General features: G+C 38.9%; 1 protein-coding gene across 4 annotated transcripts in view; it reads right to left on the bottom strand.

Annotated features, from left to right (window-relative positions):
• exoc6 (exocyst complex component 6) overlaps positions 1-17,110 on the bottom strand; it is a 76,746-nt gene that overhangs the window by 34,222 nt on the left and 25,414 nt on the right. For 2 of the 4 annotated variants that reach the window (XM_061967135.2, XM_061967138.1), the window contains exons 6-20: positions 15,471-15,524; positions 13,060-13,210; positions 12,821-12,976; positions 12,549-12,617; positions 12,383-12,466; positions 8,863-8,909; positions 8,621-8,741; positions 7,456-7,527; positions 7,277-7,374; positions 5,162-5,267; positions 4,534-4,643; positions 4,269-4,380; positions 4,048-4,182; positions 1,836-2,015; positions 1,224-1,253 (exon numbers count right to left, since the gene is read on the bottom strand). In XM_061967135.2, coding sequence (XP_061823119.1) covers positions 1,224-1,253; positions 1,836-2,015; positions 4,048-4,182; positions 4,269-4,380; positions 4,534-4,643; positions 5,162-5,267; positions 7,277-7,374; positions 7,456-7,527; positions 8,621-8,741; positions 8,863-8,909; positions 12,383-12,466; positions 12,549-12,617; positions 12,821-12,976; positions 13,060-13,210; positions 15,471-15,524 — 1,525 coding nt within the window. The remainder of the gene's footprint in view (positions 1-1,223; positions 1,254-1,835; positions 2,016-4,047; positions 4,183-4,268; positions 4,381-4,533; positions 4,644-5,161; positions 5,268-7,276; positions 7,375-7,455; positions 7,528-8,620; positions 8,742-8,862; positions 8,910-12,382; positions 12,467-12,548; positions 12,618-12,820; positions 12,977-13,059; positions 13,211-15,470; positions 15,525-17,110) is intronic. The other 2 variants (XM_061967136.2, XM_061967139.1) reach the window with 1 other exon arrangement.

Below are 17,110 nucleotides of genomic sequence, written 5' to 3'. Positions count from 1 at the left end.
CTTAGACCTTTTGTCTACATCATGCTCCTAAACTGAAATAAATAATCAATAAAAACTATACACTGTTTATAATCTAATGTAATCATAATATACATTAATAATGCAAGTAACCATTTAAAAGACTATTAACTTTTATTTTTTTAAACTGTATAATTGTTTACCATTGTATTGTAATTGGAAGGTAAATACCTTTGTTAGCCTAAATAAATTAACAATCAAAAATAAAATGGGCTCACTTCTGAAAGCAACAATTTAACTTAAATACAAATATTGTTGATTGTGTTGATGGGCTCATATTGCCCATCCAATTTGAAGCTGAACTATTTCCACAACAGGACATTTGGCTTTGTAATCATGTTTCCTCTTAATTTGTCTTACTTTGCAGTGAGTCGCAAGAAGGGAGGCTGTCTGTACATGCTTCCTGTGTGTAAAGCTGGTTCCTGCAAAGAGGGCTCATTGGATTCAGGTAATCCTACTGTTAAATGAAGGCGCACAAGTGCTGAGAGCGATGCATAGACTGCGACATATTTCTCCCTGTTTGAAATAAGAGATAAACACTTCTGTTTGGCAAACACGTCTGTCACTCAAATGGCTATGACAGCGGAGAGAAAAATCACTCCGTCTCTAACGGTTACGTTATCGCACTAATTAAAACCTCAATGTCAATTTGATGTCCAATAATCATGCAATCATGCAAAAGGCTGCAGTGTAAAGTTAAACACCAGTGGATTAAGTTTTGCAAAACATGCATTGCAAAGCCTCAAACTAACAAGCAGTGAGCATTGAAATGTTTGAAAGCATTTTTGAAGATAAACATATGACAAATGATTTGTGAAGGATCATTGATATTTTGCAAAATGCAGTCGCACGTCTCGCCTATTAAAAGCATATTATTAGTTATTTAAACAAAGTTAAAACTATTATTTAGTTTTATAATATTTTAATCATACACACCTACATGTATATATTACACATTGAATGAAAAATATTTTATAGTAGCTTTGGGTAGCTCCTAGTGAATGGTTGGTGAGTGACAACACTATTGCAAGATTTTACTGAGATGGAACACACTATTATGAGGGCAACATACACTTTTATGTTGCAGGTTGCAACACGTGCAAAAAGAAACCAATTATTTTCACTATCCAAACACAAACACGCCTTTATTCTCTCTACGGTTTGTGAGAGGGCAGTTCAGTGCAACAGCCAGACATGGTACTCACCGACATTGATGGATGTTCATTGTTGTTATTCTGAGCAGACCCCAAACCAAACCAAAACGGACGAGGAGTGGGGAAAAGGGAAAGAAATGTGGCAAGAATAAATGGACAGGAGGAGGTAAATTTTAAGTAGCGACCGCATGCTTAAAAGAATGCAGATTATGAGGGAAAAAAAGCAGGAGGGAAAACAATCATAGTGCTGTTCATTAATAGAGATGTTATTGTGGAAGCAGGGGATATTTTCTTAAATAATACAAAAACCACAAACAAAACTAGGCACAAAAGTGAATATTTGGGAGTAAAGCGCTCAATAATTAGGAAACCAAATGGGCTGGAATTGCAAAAGCATAACTACAGCAAGTCATTCTCACGATGTCAAAAAAACAACAAAGAATGGCCTCATTTGGTGCAGATGACATGCCAAATAAGAGCATGGTTACTGCTATGAGTATTGACCAATCTTAAACATGTTGTACCCAGTATTTTCCCTTTACAAACATTCAACAATTGAAAAAAAAAGTTCAAACAACGTAACAAAAAATGCCTTCACATTTCCAAAAAAGTCATGCAGTCAAGATAACGATGTGCCCAGGTTAACAGATGGGGCCAACTCACCGGGAGGTGTGTGAAGACTTGAAACGTGGATCGCAGGAAATTTATCAGGTCCATGAGATAGCCAGATGCCCGGCCATCTGACTCCGCCATGCCCCATTCATAATCTGCCAGCTGAATAAACTCATCTATTTTCTGGTTCAATTTGGTGTAAATTTCTCCTTCTGCTGCATGTCGGGCATCCTGGAAAACATCTTCCATAAGTATTCATAGGGCTACATATTCAATATCTTAATTTAACTAGTCTGTGCCGTGAAATTTGAATGTGAATAAAATGTTGACAAAAATGCCCCTAAGATTAAACTGCAGCCATATGTGACTTTAGCATATCACGAGAGCACCTCGGTAGGATTGAATTCTGTTTAGACATTTTGTCCCTGTGACATATTTAATGAAAGGTGGTCAGGAGAGAAGAACATGAAGACAGAAGATAGAAAAGTGAAAAGAGAAGATGAAGAGAATATTAATTTCTACTAAAAGTTGCTGTTAAACTAAGCGGACTCACATTCTCAACAGAAAGGACAAATGGTGCTTTTGTACTGGAAAAACAAAACAAAAAGCAGCGTCTTATAGAGTGGATAAACCTCAGAACAGTCTCGGAGAATCTTTATGTGGACAATAAAGATGCTACGTTGGTGAATCGATGCCACAATCCCCACCTCACTACTCTCGGGAATTTGTGTGGATATTACAAAACAATAAAACTGCTGATTCCCACATAAATCCATGATTGTGTTGGGACTTCTACAGTATTCTTCTGCTACTTTATAGCTATTGTATACAGTGTGGCAAAGGCTCTTGGACAATGACTTCCACAAAATGATCCAAGATCCCACACGGAATGCAACTAGAACTTGCCTAACCAGGCTCATGGCATGTTGCATCAGGCCGTGTCCATCGACGCAAGGCAGAAATGCCAAATGATCACCATCCAGCTGGCTCCCAAATACATAAGCAAGTATTTTCTATACTCCCCCTGCACTGCATTAAGATGGTTGTGCTCTATAAATACACTAATTGTAATACCAACTTTTACTTGTATTTCTTACATCATACAATAGGCAGTATTCATTCTGTAGAATGCTGTTAAATATGTATTGCATATGCCTAAAACTTGTACATTATCTAAAACATGTACATACATTACACCAAGCATTTAGATTGGCCTTATTACTATATACTTGTAGTCTAAAAACCTTTAAAGGGGTCCTACTTTGCAAAGCCAACTTTTCTTACCTGTTGGCACCTGTTTTTGTGTATTTGGGAAAATGTGATATCCAACCATAGAAGCATGTCAGCGATATTTATAAAACAATGTAGCCTTATTTCAAACTTGGTTCAAATGAGACTTTAATGACGTATTTTGCCCTAGTTACGTCAGCAGATATCTCCATATGGTAGAGGTTTACCCAAAGAGCTTTGCACAAGTCTGCCATTTTTATCCAGTTGTACTCCAATGTTGTAGTCAATAAGCTCTTTATTTTTATTCTCTTGTGGGGGATACTGGCTTGTACATGCACATGCATGCTAAAATCCTGCGCTGTTGCCATTTGTAGCATACGTACATGTAGCATACTTAATATCTGTTGGTAGACAAGATATCAAAGCACTAAAAACTACAACATGGCTGACGGAGTGGAGACGCAGTCGAAGAATGCTTGGCCTGGAGGAGGGCTTTGGCACGTAAATAAGACCTTCCACAAGATGAGACAGTCAGAACGCAGCTTGAAGATGGTTTTTAAAACCAAATCTATGCAAAATTTTGACCAAAAGCACCACCATTAATTACACCATTATGTATAGACCACAAGGAAGTGTTTTAAATGTAGGAAAATAACATAATACGGCCACTTTAGTAATTGTATAAGAAGAGTTTGAATCAATATTTTAATAACAGGTCCAAGATTCAAATCCAGAACTTCCAAACTATAAGGCAGACATAATTACTTCACTGCCACAGTGCTGCCGGACTTTGGAACAAATTATTCCAAATATTGAAGTTCGACGAGCATCTCGGAGTGGACTGTGGTCCATTTGTAATATATCTCTATAATTATAGATGGATGGGAACAGCATGGAAGGACGCAGGACTAATAATTAAAAAAAAAAAAAATTCTAGACACGTTAATATATAATTTACAGATTAAAAAAATATATATGTCGTGGGACTAAAACTTTTCTATTGAATAAAGGAAATGATGACCAAGTGTCTTACCTTGAAGGTAGACAAGCCGTAAAGTCTTGTAGTGTGTACTGTTTCAGGGGACACATTGGTAATGTTTGTTATAAACTCCTCAAGATACCTGCAGGCTTGCTCCAGGTGGGTGGTGTTGATGATGATTTGAACCAGCTTCAGAGAGAACATACAATTTTCACTTTGAATAAATCAACCAAAATAAATCGGGGTGAACTTCATCGGTAATGTTTTGTTAATACCTCAGTAAGTCCTATGTGTGGCTTCTTAATGAGGTTTTGCAAACAACAGCTAAGTGTTCTTGTCAGCAGCAGGTTGGTTGACTTTCGCAACATATCATCAATCTCTGTTGAACTGGATGAAAAATAAAGAACTTGTCCATCACAATAAAAAAAATGAAAGGCATTGTCTAGATGAAATGCTACTTGGATGTGTCGTTAAGATACACTGTGAATTACTGAAGTAATTACAGTACACATTAATTGACCTTTATTGAGAGAGACATACCTGCGGTGTAGCGACTCAGAGAACTTGAGACTGGCATAAATGAACTCTTTCACTTGCATATATATCTGTGGGACCGACTGAGACATCGGCAGCTTCTTGGGAAAGTCCTGCTACTCACACACACACACACACACACACACACACACACACACACACACACACACACACACACACACACACACACACACACACACACACACACACACACACACACACACACACACACACACACACACACACACACACACACACACACACACACACACACACACACACACACACACACACACACACACACACACACACACACACACACACACACACACACACACACACACACACAAAATAGGGTCTTTATTGAAAATTTATTTCAATTGAACTTTGCATGCATTTTTGAAGGGCTTTCTTTTACATTCATAAGAAAATGACAACACGGAATTATAATTCCACTAGTTTCCTGGTTCTATAGGAGATGGTTAGAGAGGAATTTTTATTGGAAATTATAATTGACTCTATACTTATAATATATATTATAATTAAGATGTTTTATCAAATTAGATGTATGAATCAATGCTGTATCTATGGTTTAATCCACTTGTGTTCATGCACAATTGGTTTATTTTAATACCTTTTCTACCTCAGCATCATGGAAGGGAAAACGGCTGACTACCAGTTTATACTCCTCTTCTGTTTCGACAGGTATGGGACTGTAGTTATCCATTTCGAAGATCTCCCTGCAGAAATATATAGTTCATTGCTTAAACGATACTCATGATACATTACAATCTTGCATTCTGTGTATTACAATTTGACAAAAGCACATTTTGCACATTTCAAATTTAAGAAGCCCACGATGGGTAGTTAGTAAAAGTAGTAACTGTACAGACACAAATAGAAAAAAAAGAAGCAGCTTATGTTAGGCACTCAAGGATAGAGACGTGCATTTGTGTTCTGAGAGTCATAATAATACTCCCAAAATGTGCCAGTTTTAGCAGATTTCCTCCAATGTGAACACCTTGTAGAAAGTGTGGCAAACTCATTGTGAACAAGCTTTGACTCTAATTCCACACTGCACGATAATGTTTTACCTTTGCTCATAAAATAAAATGACCCGACTAAAATAACAAGTAGAAATACAGTTACAGACAACAGTATTGTATTTGACTCGGCATTCTCCAATTATGGAATCACCAGACTTGGAGAGTGTTCATTCAGTTGTTTGATTTAGTAGAAAAAAAAACAGAGAACAGACATGACACAAAACTATAATCCATTTCAAATAGCAAATTTCAATGAAGACTATAAATAGTGGTAGTCAGTATCACCCTATACATTTTCATTTCCAAAGCTAACACCTCCATCAGATTTATTTTGTTCATTGGTCTGCAGTTAAAAATAAGTGTTAATATCTTAAAGAGCCTTTGCACCAGGTGGATTGACATGAATACCAGAGATGTCAGTTGAAACAAAAGGAGAAGATTATCAACCCTCTTCAAGAAGGTAAATCATCACGCAATGTTGTAATATAAAACTGTTTCTAGAATCTGGACCAATGACAGTACAAAGAGTACAGTTGGTCACTCAATATGTTAAAACCTCAGAGACTGCAAGCTGTTATATAAGCCAGAGGTGGTGCAACAAAGTACTAGTGGTGTGTTGTAGTGTTTTTTTTGTTTTACATAATTCTATAATTAATTGTGTTGAAAATATAAATGCATTGATCCCTCAGGGATTAATAAAGTATTTCTGATTCTGATTCTGATCAATTTTTACTCGGAATTGAGGAATTACATATCTTTTTTACTCTGGTTGATCTAAAAATGTAACTGTTACTATCACAATTTATATTTTTGATTTCTTTTAGCATTTCCTAAAGCTAGAAAGTTGCTGTTTGAAACGACTGTAGTTTTGTGTCATATCTGTTACCTGTTTTCTTTCTACAAAATTAAGCAACTAAATGAACATCCTCCAAGGCTGGTCATTCCATACTTTAAATACAACTGTAATTAATGAATCGCAAATAACGCAATCATTTCACATCCCTATGTAAATATAAGTTGGCAATGAATACCTGAATGACTTCGACTTGGAAGAACATGATATGGTCAGATGAGACTAAAGACATGCACCTGGGGATAGGTTGATTGGCAACAGTAAAATTGGCCCTAATGTGTGAATGTTGTCTGTCTATCTGTGTTGGCCCTGTGATGAAGTGGCGACTTGTCCAGGGTGTACCCCGCCTACCGCCCGAATGCAGCTGAGATAGGCTCCAGCACCCCCGCGAACCCGAAAGGGATAAGCGGTAGAAAAAGGATGAATGGATGGATGGAGACTAAAATTAAGCTTGACATTATTCTTGACTTAATGTTTTTTGAGGCAGATAAATGCAGAGACTATGACTCTAAAACATAATTCCTACTGCCAAAAAAAAAATTGGGAAAATTCTGCTTTGCGACAGTTTCTCTAAACAAAGTATCTTCTGTGACCAACCGCAAAAATATCTGACTTCTTTTTGCCAACAAGGTTTTCTTCACCAGGTCACATTTGGCATAGGGCTATTTTCCTTGATAAAATACAAGTTAGTTTTTTTAAACATTGTGTCGCACTCTGTTGCAAAGATGATGCGCTTTTACATTTTAATGTAAGTTGGGAACTTGAAATAAGTACTTTCTTCCAGGTATGTCTTGCACTTAAAGGGGACAAAAAAAAAAGTATAGATAAACAGAACATTGTTCAATCCCACCTGAATACCAGTGCCCATTTCTTCAGCAGAGTTTCATTGTACTGGTCTCTGACCTCAAACAGCAAGTCAAAGAGCCGATTCACAGGGAAGCCAAAACCCTTCATATACAAATATAGAAACACAGAAATAAGTCACATAATGTTTAGTAATGAACCTTAGTCATGATAAAAATTGACAACCTGTAGTGTGTCAGCAAAGATAACAATAAGGTTCTTCAGCTCTAGGACCAAGTCTGGATCCTCGCAGTATGACTGAAAGAAGAAACAAATCAGTAGCTGTATTATTAAACCATTCTTGTTGCATTGCTTATTGTTGGCACAATACTAAAAATGTTCGCTGGAGTACCGTGAAACAAATAGCAAAGAAGATTTTGGAAAGGGTCAAGTTAGAGAGAGTCCCTCCAATTGTCTATAGTGCAGAATGATTTATGAGCTTTGAGGTACCACTACTAAGTTTGGTAACCCCTGATTCAAGGATCCTGTCAAACACTGGAGTGTGTAAATCAATGAGTAGAATGGACAAGGCCTGAGATTTGACATGAAGCAGCACTGGCCCGCCTCTGTTTATTTAGACACAAACGGGGACAAAAACTAACCAGCTGGGGAGTACAATTACCAGCAGCAAATCAAAGCACTGGTATACATCTTAAAGTATAGCAAGAATTGTAGTGTAGTGTACATATTTTGCTCCGTCTAGCCCATGTGTACAGAAGAAAAAGATAAGGTCCTCCAAAATCAAGCTATAATTAATACTACAAAATAGAAGAAAATCAATAGTATTTTATAATTGTAATCTATAGATATGGTGGTTAAAATACTCCAACTCATCTACAGTACAAGGAAAGACCCTCCCTGTTGGTTTACCATGTAATAATTGTAAATGTGGAGCTGCCTGCGTCATAGCCCAAAAAAGGGGCTCCTGGCTCCCCTAGCTGGGGGGGGAGACCTGCGCTCTTTGTCAGTCTAACCCCACACTGTGCGTCCCATTCTCTGGCCTGTTAGCATAATCCTCTCGCCCATTTACAAGTGACTGGAGCCCAGCAGTCAGGAATATGCCATCTTAATCTGCTGTTATTGTGGCAATCTGTCTCTCATTAAGGCCCCAATGACCTCTTCTTTGGCTGCAAGTGCATGTGTGTTTTGACCCCTTCTCATCATTAGTGTTGGTGGGTGTGCTGACCTCTGCAGTGTTTTGTGTGTGCGTGTGAATGCTAGTGAAAGAAGCCTCTTCTAGGATGAAAAGAAACCTCTATTATCTCAATTAACTCTCAACAGTCTTATCTGCATTCACATACAACTCCCTGCTGGTGTGTGTGCATTAATGCAAGTGTGTGTGGAAGCCTACAGAGTGCGTGCGTAGCACAGCGATGATCTTTGAGAGAGCCATATTCCATAGCTCATCAGTGTAAGCTCTCGTCACCAGGCCCTGGGTGGCATGGAGGATATGGTCCTCCACAACAAAGAACCTAATGAACAAAGAAGTCATCCTAACTAATTTTACCATGATCACAAAGCCATTCCGTTTAAAAAACTCAGAGTTACAGTAAATTAGATCCAATATGCTGTGATTTTGGAAAAGCACCTTACCCAACAATCTGATTGAAGTATCGTCTATATCCCTCAACTGTTTCATGCTGCAAACACAAAACAAGCACACACTGTCAACAAAAATAGCTGCAAGCACATGTGAAATTCAAAGTAACTAGCTTATACAATTTTTGTAGCATTGAGAAAATTGCTAGCTGACTTTCATAGAGTGTGTGGGGTACATTTTCACTATGTGCCTGCGATGCCTGGTGCCCAGTGTACGATGCTTCTTGTGTGAAGATGGCACCCCTTGTTATTGCAAATATTGAAATGCCACTGCCGTTGGTTTGTACACCGTTTGTGCTGTAAAAATTTCCATTTGTGCTGATAACGTTTTTAAAGGCCTACTGAAACCCACTACTACCGACCACGCAGTCTGATAGTTTATACATCAATGATGAAATCTTAACATTGCAACACATGCCAATACGGCCGGGTTAGTTTACTAAAGTGCAATTTTAAATTTCGCGTGACATATCCTGCTGAAAACGTCTCGGTATGATGACGTCAGCGCGTGACGTCGCGGACATTTTGAGACAGCATGGCGGCCAGCTATTAAGTCGTCTGTTTCATCGCAAAATTCCACAGTATTCTGGACATCTGTGTTGGTGAATCTTTTGCAATTTGTTCAATGAACAATGGAGACAGCAAAGAAGAAAGCTGTAGGAGGGAAGTGGTGTATTGCTGCCGACTTCAGCAACACAAACACGGCCGGTGTTTCATTGTTTACATTCCCGAAAGATGACAGTCAATCTTTACCATTAGCCTGTGGAGAACTGGGACAACAGAGACTCTTACCAGGAGGACTTTGAGTTGGATACGCAGACACGGTACCGTGAGTACGCTTCCAAACATTTGATCGCTTGCCCGTACGTGCGTGCCGCTATGTGCATGTCACGTAAGTAATTCAATGTATACACCCTGATGATTATCTTGTGTGATGACTGTATTATGATGATAGTATATATGATAGTATATCTCTGTATCATGAATCAATTTAAGTGGACCTCGACTTAAACAAGTTGAAAAACTTATTCGGGTGTTACCATTTAGTGGTCAGTTGTACGGAATATGTACTTCACTGTGCAACCTACTAATAAAAGTCTCAAAAAGTCTCACGTACGTAACTTTGGGGACTTTGGGGAAATATATGTGCTGTATGAACTTTGGGGAGGTGAACGGTACTTTGGGCTGTGGGATTGAGTGTGTTGTGCAGGTGTTTGAGTTATATTGGCGGGTTATATGGACGGGAGGGGGGAGGTGTTTGTTATGCGGTATTAATATGTGGCATATTAAATATAAGCCTGGTTGTGTTGTGACTAATAGAGTATATATATGTGTAGTGTTTATTTACTGTTTTAGTCATTCCCAGCTGAATATCAGGTCCCACCCGCCTCTCACAGCATCTTCCCTATCTGAATCGCTCCCACTGCCCTCTAGTCCTTCACTCTCACTTTCTTCATCCACAAATCTTTCATCCTTGCTCAAATTAATGGGGAAATCGTCCCTTTCTCGGTCCAAATCGCTCTCGCTGCTGGTGGCCATGATTGTAAACAATGTGCAGATGTGAGGAGCTCCACAACCTGTGACGTCACGCTACTCGTCTGCTACTTCCGATAGAGGCAAGGCTTTTTTATCAGCGACCAAAAGTTGCAAACTTTATCGTCGATGTTCTCTACTAAATCCTTTCAGCAAAAATATGGCAATATCGCGAAATGATCAAGTATGACACATAGAATGGACCTGCTATCCCCGTTTGAATAAGAAAATCGCATTTCAGTAGGCCTTTAAGTAATGCTAAAGTACATATTCTGACCAGTAAGGTCACCCACATGATTGTCCACATTTCACCAAACTTGTTCCACACATATGTGCTGGTTTGAGCTGTCAAAAAAAATTGTGCTATTATAGTTTTAATGCAATTACTTTTTTGTTGTTTAAACGTAGCCCGAAATATTAATACCACAATTGTTTTTTGACAGGACAAACCAGCACAAATGTAACAACGTTTGGGATGGGGGAGGGGAGAGGGGTGTATGTGTGTGTGTTTGTGTGTGAATTATAAAACAATACCATCAAGTTGGGAGATGACTAATTTACTACTAAGCAAAGTGACCCGACTTTTGAACTGGGGTGTACATCCATACACATCTTTATACCGCCTGTACTCATTAGGGTCACTGGAGAGCAGGAGACAATCCCGCCACCATGCTGGTCTACAGCCTAATAAGGACATTATAAATGCACACATGGGTTTATTGTACTTGATTGTAGGTGTGTGTTGTGTCTAAATGTCTGGCACAAAAGTGATAGTGTTGTTTTTATATGTCATTTGAATATTATTGGTTGTGCCGCTTATCCTAGGACAGGGGTCGGCAACTCAAAATGTTGAAGGAGCCATATTGAACCAAAAATACAAACAACAAATCTGTCTGGAGTCGCAAACAATTAAATGCCTTATATACGTGTTATAATGAAGGCAACACATGATTTAAATGTCTATATTAGCTATTTTAGCCTACTATCAAAATGTGGTGCAGGCTGACGCAAATCTTTGTTGACAGAAATGTTTAAATTTACCCTAATATTTAGTGTACACATTTTTACAACATTGGAAAACTTTAGTAAAATGGAAGCTTCTCAGAGGGTGAGATAACTCCTGAAAATTACTGGCTTAGAATGTCCAAAAGTATAGATATGTGTGTTTAAGTTAAAGGAAACGGCAGGCTGTCTTTGCAAGCTAGTTTGCTGTGGTCTGGAACAACATGGCACACAGACTATCATAAATGCAGCCAATATTACATACAGATAAGGTGTCATGAGACATGCAAATATGAATTAAATACACAGAGGACATAAGTAAAGGAAATTAAATAAGCTCAAATATACCTACAAATGAGGCATAATGATGCAATGTGTACATACAACTAGCCTAATGGCATGTTAGCATCGATTAACAAAAATATGCTTGATTAGGCACTCCAACAAGTCAATAACATTAACAAAGCTCACCGTTGTGCATTCACACACAGCATAAAACATTTGGTAGACAAAATTAGACAAAGAAGGAGTGGCATAAGTTACGTCTTTCTGTGGCAGCGTCGGAAAAAGTTATACATGCAAACAAACTGCTGCGTCACAGTCCACACAACTACAGCAAGTTCAAGGACCGCCGAAATTAGTAGGACAAATAGGCGCTTGCCAAAAACTCTCACTAGTGAGGCATAAACACAAACATATTAAACAGTGGGCTTTCTAACAATTAGGAAGGTTTGTGTCATGTTTTTCTTCCTACAGAAACAATATTAAAACAAAAAATGTATTTCCCCCCATCTTTTTCCATTTTCATACATTTTTGAAAATGCCACAGGGAGCCACAAGGGCGGCACTAAAGAGCCGCATGCGGCTCTCGAGCCGCGGGTTGCCGACCCCCGTCTTAGGGGAACAGGTGGGGTACATCTTCACAATTTCACCATGGAGATCACAGGTTTTTCCTTCTGCCTCATTTGCTCTTACTTACCATATTCGCCTGTGGTTGTAGAACAAGCCTGGCCTGCTTTTTCCTCTGCTTCCTGTAATAATTTTCAAATGTTTCTCGGTCTCCCTGCAGACCAACAAATATAAGGTATGTTGATACTCTGAAACAAATCTTAAACTAAAATTGAATTTGTTGGTGGTAAACCTACCAGCACAGTATAGATGTGTAAACACCTGTAAACAGGTGAGAAGTCTACAAGGTCTTGAGCTGTAAGAATCTGTTAAAGGTAAAAATACATGATTTTTTTTTTTATTCAACTGTGTTGCTCCTTAAGTAGGCAGTCAATAATAAATAAAAAAAAGTAAGTGAACAATTATATAATGCTTGTTTATGAATAATAATCATAACAGTAAAAGTGTAGCTTTGTTTGAATAAGAGTCATAATTATGTAATTCATGCAACAAATTACACAAAAAGCACCTCATCATCGGCATAGTCGTCATATTCTGCATCATCATCCATCGTGTGACTGTTGTGCGTGTGTGTTTGTCCGTTGAGGGAGTACAAAGGCTTAGTGTAGTGGCCTACACCGGCCTGCCTCACTACGGCACTGTTAAAGGTCCTGTGTTGTTGTGCCTGGAGGGACACACACCATCACCTCTATGACCCAACATTTCTACAGTACAGTGTTGTGGGCAAAAAAAGTACAATCCACGCACCTGTCTCATAGCAGTCTCTCCAACTTTGTCTGAATGTTTTCTTATGCTCTCCAAGAAGTCCTTCAGGTCAGACATTGAGATCTCCTTTATCTCCTCTCTCAGAATGGGCAGGTTTTCAGCCATGATCTGACAGAACCTGTACTGGCTAACTCTGTATAAGACAAAATGAAGCAACAATGATTAAAAACAATGCAACATATAAATGCAGCCTATATCAAGAGATCATAAAAATGATCAGTGCTGGCTGCCCCGTTCGGCTCGCATGGTAGCGAAGGTTGTGTTCCGCAGGATGCGGAAAGAACAGGCAGAAGAGCAGTATGCAGGTAAGAAAATGTTAATCCTCAACGAGAAGGCAAAAATACAAAAAGAGCCATGCCGCTCAGAGGCGCACGAAAGCTCCAGGCAAAACTTAGCATAGCATAAAACGAACTCGAACGAAGGTCGCAGTGAGTGGTTAGCAAAATACACTTAACCGTAGTACAGACAAAGGGTGACAAACGAACATAACTGTCGCCAGTGGCAAAAAACAAGTGTAGGTGTAGCAAGGAAGACGCGTAACTGTCGCGTGGAGCGAACAAAAACCCTCCAATGACTGGCAGGGTGACAGACATATACCGTATTTTTCGGATTATAAATCGCAGTTTTTTTCATAGTTTGGCCGGGGGTGCGATTTACACTCTAGAGCGATTTATGTGTGAAATTATTAACACATTACCGTAAAATATCAAATAATATTAGTTATCTAATTCACGTAAGAGACGAGGCGTATATCAGCAATCGTCACACACACGGCAACCAATAAAAATTTGGCGGGGGCGGGTCATGGCAGAAGTGCATTGTGAAAAAAAAGATGCTCCCTGCTACTACTTCTGTACCTATGAAAATGGATCATTTCAACATTGGCGGTAACTTATAAAAACTGAGAAGGGCTGAACAAAAATGGCACCGAAAAGGAAATCATATACTGCAGGTTACAAGCTGGACGTAGTGAAATCTGCAGCAGAAAACGACAAGAGGAAGCGGCGCATTGTCTACCATGGGAGTAGGCAGAGTTGTTTAGAAGCGACACCGAGGAAGAAGATTTAATCGGATTCAGCGATTAGGAGTGACAGATTGTTTGGTAAACGTATAGCATGTTCTATATGTTATAGTTATTTGACTGACTCTTACCATAATATGTTACATTAACATACCAGGCACGTTCTCAGTTCGTTATTTATGCGTCATATAACATACACTTATTCAGCCTGTTGTTCACTATTCTTTATTTATTTTAAATTGCCTTTCAAAAGTCTAATCTTGGTGTTGGATTTTATCAAATAAATTTCCCCCAAAAATGTGACTTATACTCGAGTGCGACTTATATATGTTTTTTTCCTTCTTTATTATGCATTTTCAGCCGGTGCGACTTATACTCCGGAGCGACTTATACTCCGAAACATACGGTACTGTGAAGCGGAGTGATTAGTGGCGGTGGCAGGTGGAGACACTAATCGACAAAACCGGTGCGTTAGATCAAACGCCCCCTTCAACAAAAATTGCATGGCAAAGAGCGCTAGAAACAGAAGTAAACACAAAACCTTGGAGAATAACAACAAATCCAACATAGGACACTGGCCATAGCATTAATAAATATGAATGAATAGCCATAACTAACTCAAACACGTGCTTTATCCTTTGGCTGATTGGTTCTGTGTTGGAGCTGCAATTGACAGATTATGGCATTAAACATTGAATATTAACTTTACATAGGACACATTCTAGCTGTGTCCCACGTCGAACAGCAACAAGGGAATGGGCCGTCCTCATTAGCTGCTAACAACCCTCCACAGTGCAAAATTCCTTTTAAATCAGTAACCCTCACCTCCATTGCGGCATGTACTGGTAAACTAAGTTTCTTAAAAGTATCATCCTGTGAGGACGAGGAATGCTACACTACACACCGTAGGAGGATATGCTAAATGCAAGCTAGAGCTCTTAAATGTAAACAAAGGTGGACGGATTGATACAAATAGACAGAAACGATACCAAGTAGTATAGTATTGGGTCTGTACCACCGCTACCATCAAAAACGTTTTTGTCTTTTTTGTTATTGTAAACAAACTTAGGAAACAAGTCCCTAGACACAGGATGGCTTTAAGGTCAAAAACCGCCATCCTGTGTTTTTGTCTAATTATAACCGTGATCAAAAATCATTTAATAATCTTGAAAATTGTAGGTATTGGTATGGCCAATACTGCCCCTGTAACTATTACTACTACTATCTATTACTATTGATACCAAATTTGCTCTTGGCTAGTAGACTGTTAAAATAATCAGCTTTTCAGCTTCCTATCCTGCAGACAATGTTCCAAAGTGCAGTAGAGTATTCCAACAAGACTCATACGAATACTGTATATTAAAAATCCTACCGGGGGATGTAGACCTTCTCCAGTTGCTCCATGGTTTTCAGTGCAGCGTAGTATCTGTGGGGGCAAATGGTATTGCTTCAGAACTTAACACGAGATCTGTTTTAAAACTAAAACCATTTATACAAACCCACAATAATGCCTGTAACACTATATGCATGCACACACGCCTTACTTAAATTGCGTCTTTGAGTGTTTAATTTAAAACCAAAAAATGTCCACTTTTAAGATACAATTTAAATTGTGTTTTACTCACACAAACATTGTTTAAACAAGTACACAAATAGATGAAGCGTTTCTAGAGGCATGTGGACTTGAAATCTGTTCAGAGCAGGGGTCTTCAACATATTACAGGCCAAAGACCGTCAAACTAATGGATAAAGAGAGCGGGGAACCCATTATCTGTACTGTATATCTTATATTAAATTGTATTTTAAATTGAACTTGTCCTTAAGGTACCTTGTTAACATTCTGAGGTGACGGATGGGCTTACCTCTCTTCTGCCTATGTTTTAATGTCGTGTTACAAAAACGATCCATTTTTCTGATCAAAACACTTGAACATCCAGTAAATGAGCTGCTTGCTAAGAATGGCCTCTTGGCCAATGACAAGAAACCTGACATAGCTTTGTTAAGGACACAAAAGTGATCGGGGAAAGTCCTCCTTGTTGGAAGGTCAGGTGAATACACCAGTGCCCTGATTGAAAGAACGTTTGTGTTTCGCTGAATGTGCGCATTTCTGACTGAAAGACGTCATCAGTCTCCATTAATCGGTTCACTACAGTACGCTGGATCAATGGCAGTGTGTTCTAAAGACAAAATTGTGGGTAAAAAATGAAAAGCGTTTCACAACCCCCCTGCACTACTTACGCCGACCCCGTGTTGAAGTACTTTGGTTGTTGAGATTAAACTTTAACAACTCAAACTTTAACACTTAAATCTCTGGTTTTTAGTGTGTTTTCAGTTTTAGATTAATCTGTTACAAAATGTGGTCTTTGGTAGTGTGCAAAAAATCTAAGGGGTTCAGGCTCAGGTCAGTGTGCTGAGCTCCCATCATTAGGCTGATAGGCAGGCTGTGAAGGATCTAATTGGTCGGTCAGTGAGTGTAAAATGTGTTGTACACACATAAACAGAAGACAGCCTCATAAACTCTTCAGTGAAAAGGTCTGTTAGAATGCAGTGCACCAGGAAATAAATAACAAAGACAACAAATGGCAGGACTGTGACCTGGCCAGCAATGACATCCAGTATAGATAATAACAATGATACACATTTGATCCATACAAGACCCTACCAATTCCAAAAGTAACAGAGTGGAATTCCCTCCCCAAACACATACAGTACAGTATGTAAACATATGTCCTCCATTGCAGCCAACAGGGTCTAATTGCCTAATATTGACAGCGGGTCTTGGCAGGACAGTGTCGAGGGGGCCTTGTTAAAAACAACTGCACACTGAGGGTCAATTGTCTTGCCAGTGACGGCCTTTGATACACAGAACATAACAAAAAAGGGTCATTATTTTCTGACCAAGAAGTTCATGGGGTAAAAATGAAGTTCAAAGAAAACAAACATAGCAGAGATTACTTGAAAACACTACTTGGTTGTGGATGACCACAATCTATTGCACCATTCTTCTGGATT

The sequence above is a fragment of the Nerophis lumbriciformis genome, linkage group LG11 (assembly GCF_033978685.3).
Source record: "Nerophis lumbriciformis linkage group LG11, RoL_Nlum_v2.1, whole genome shotgun sequence".
NCBI classification, from domain to species: domain Eukaryota; kingdom Metazoa; phylum Chordata; class Actinopteri; order Syngnathiformes; family Syngnathidae; genus Nerophis; species Nerophis lumbriciformis.
This window is presented reverse-complemented; position numbering and strand designations above follow the sequence as displayed.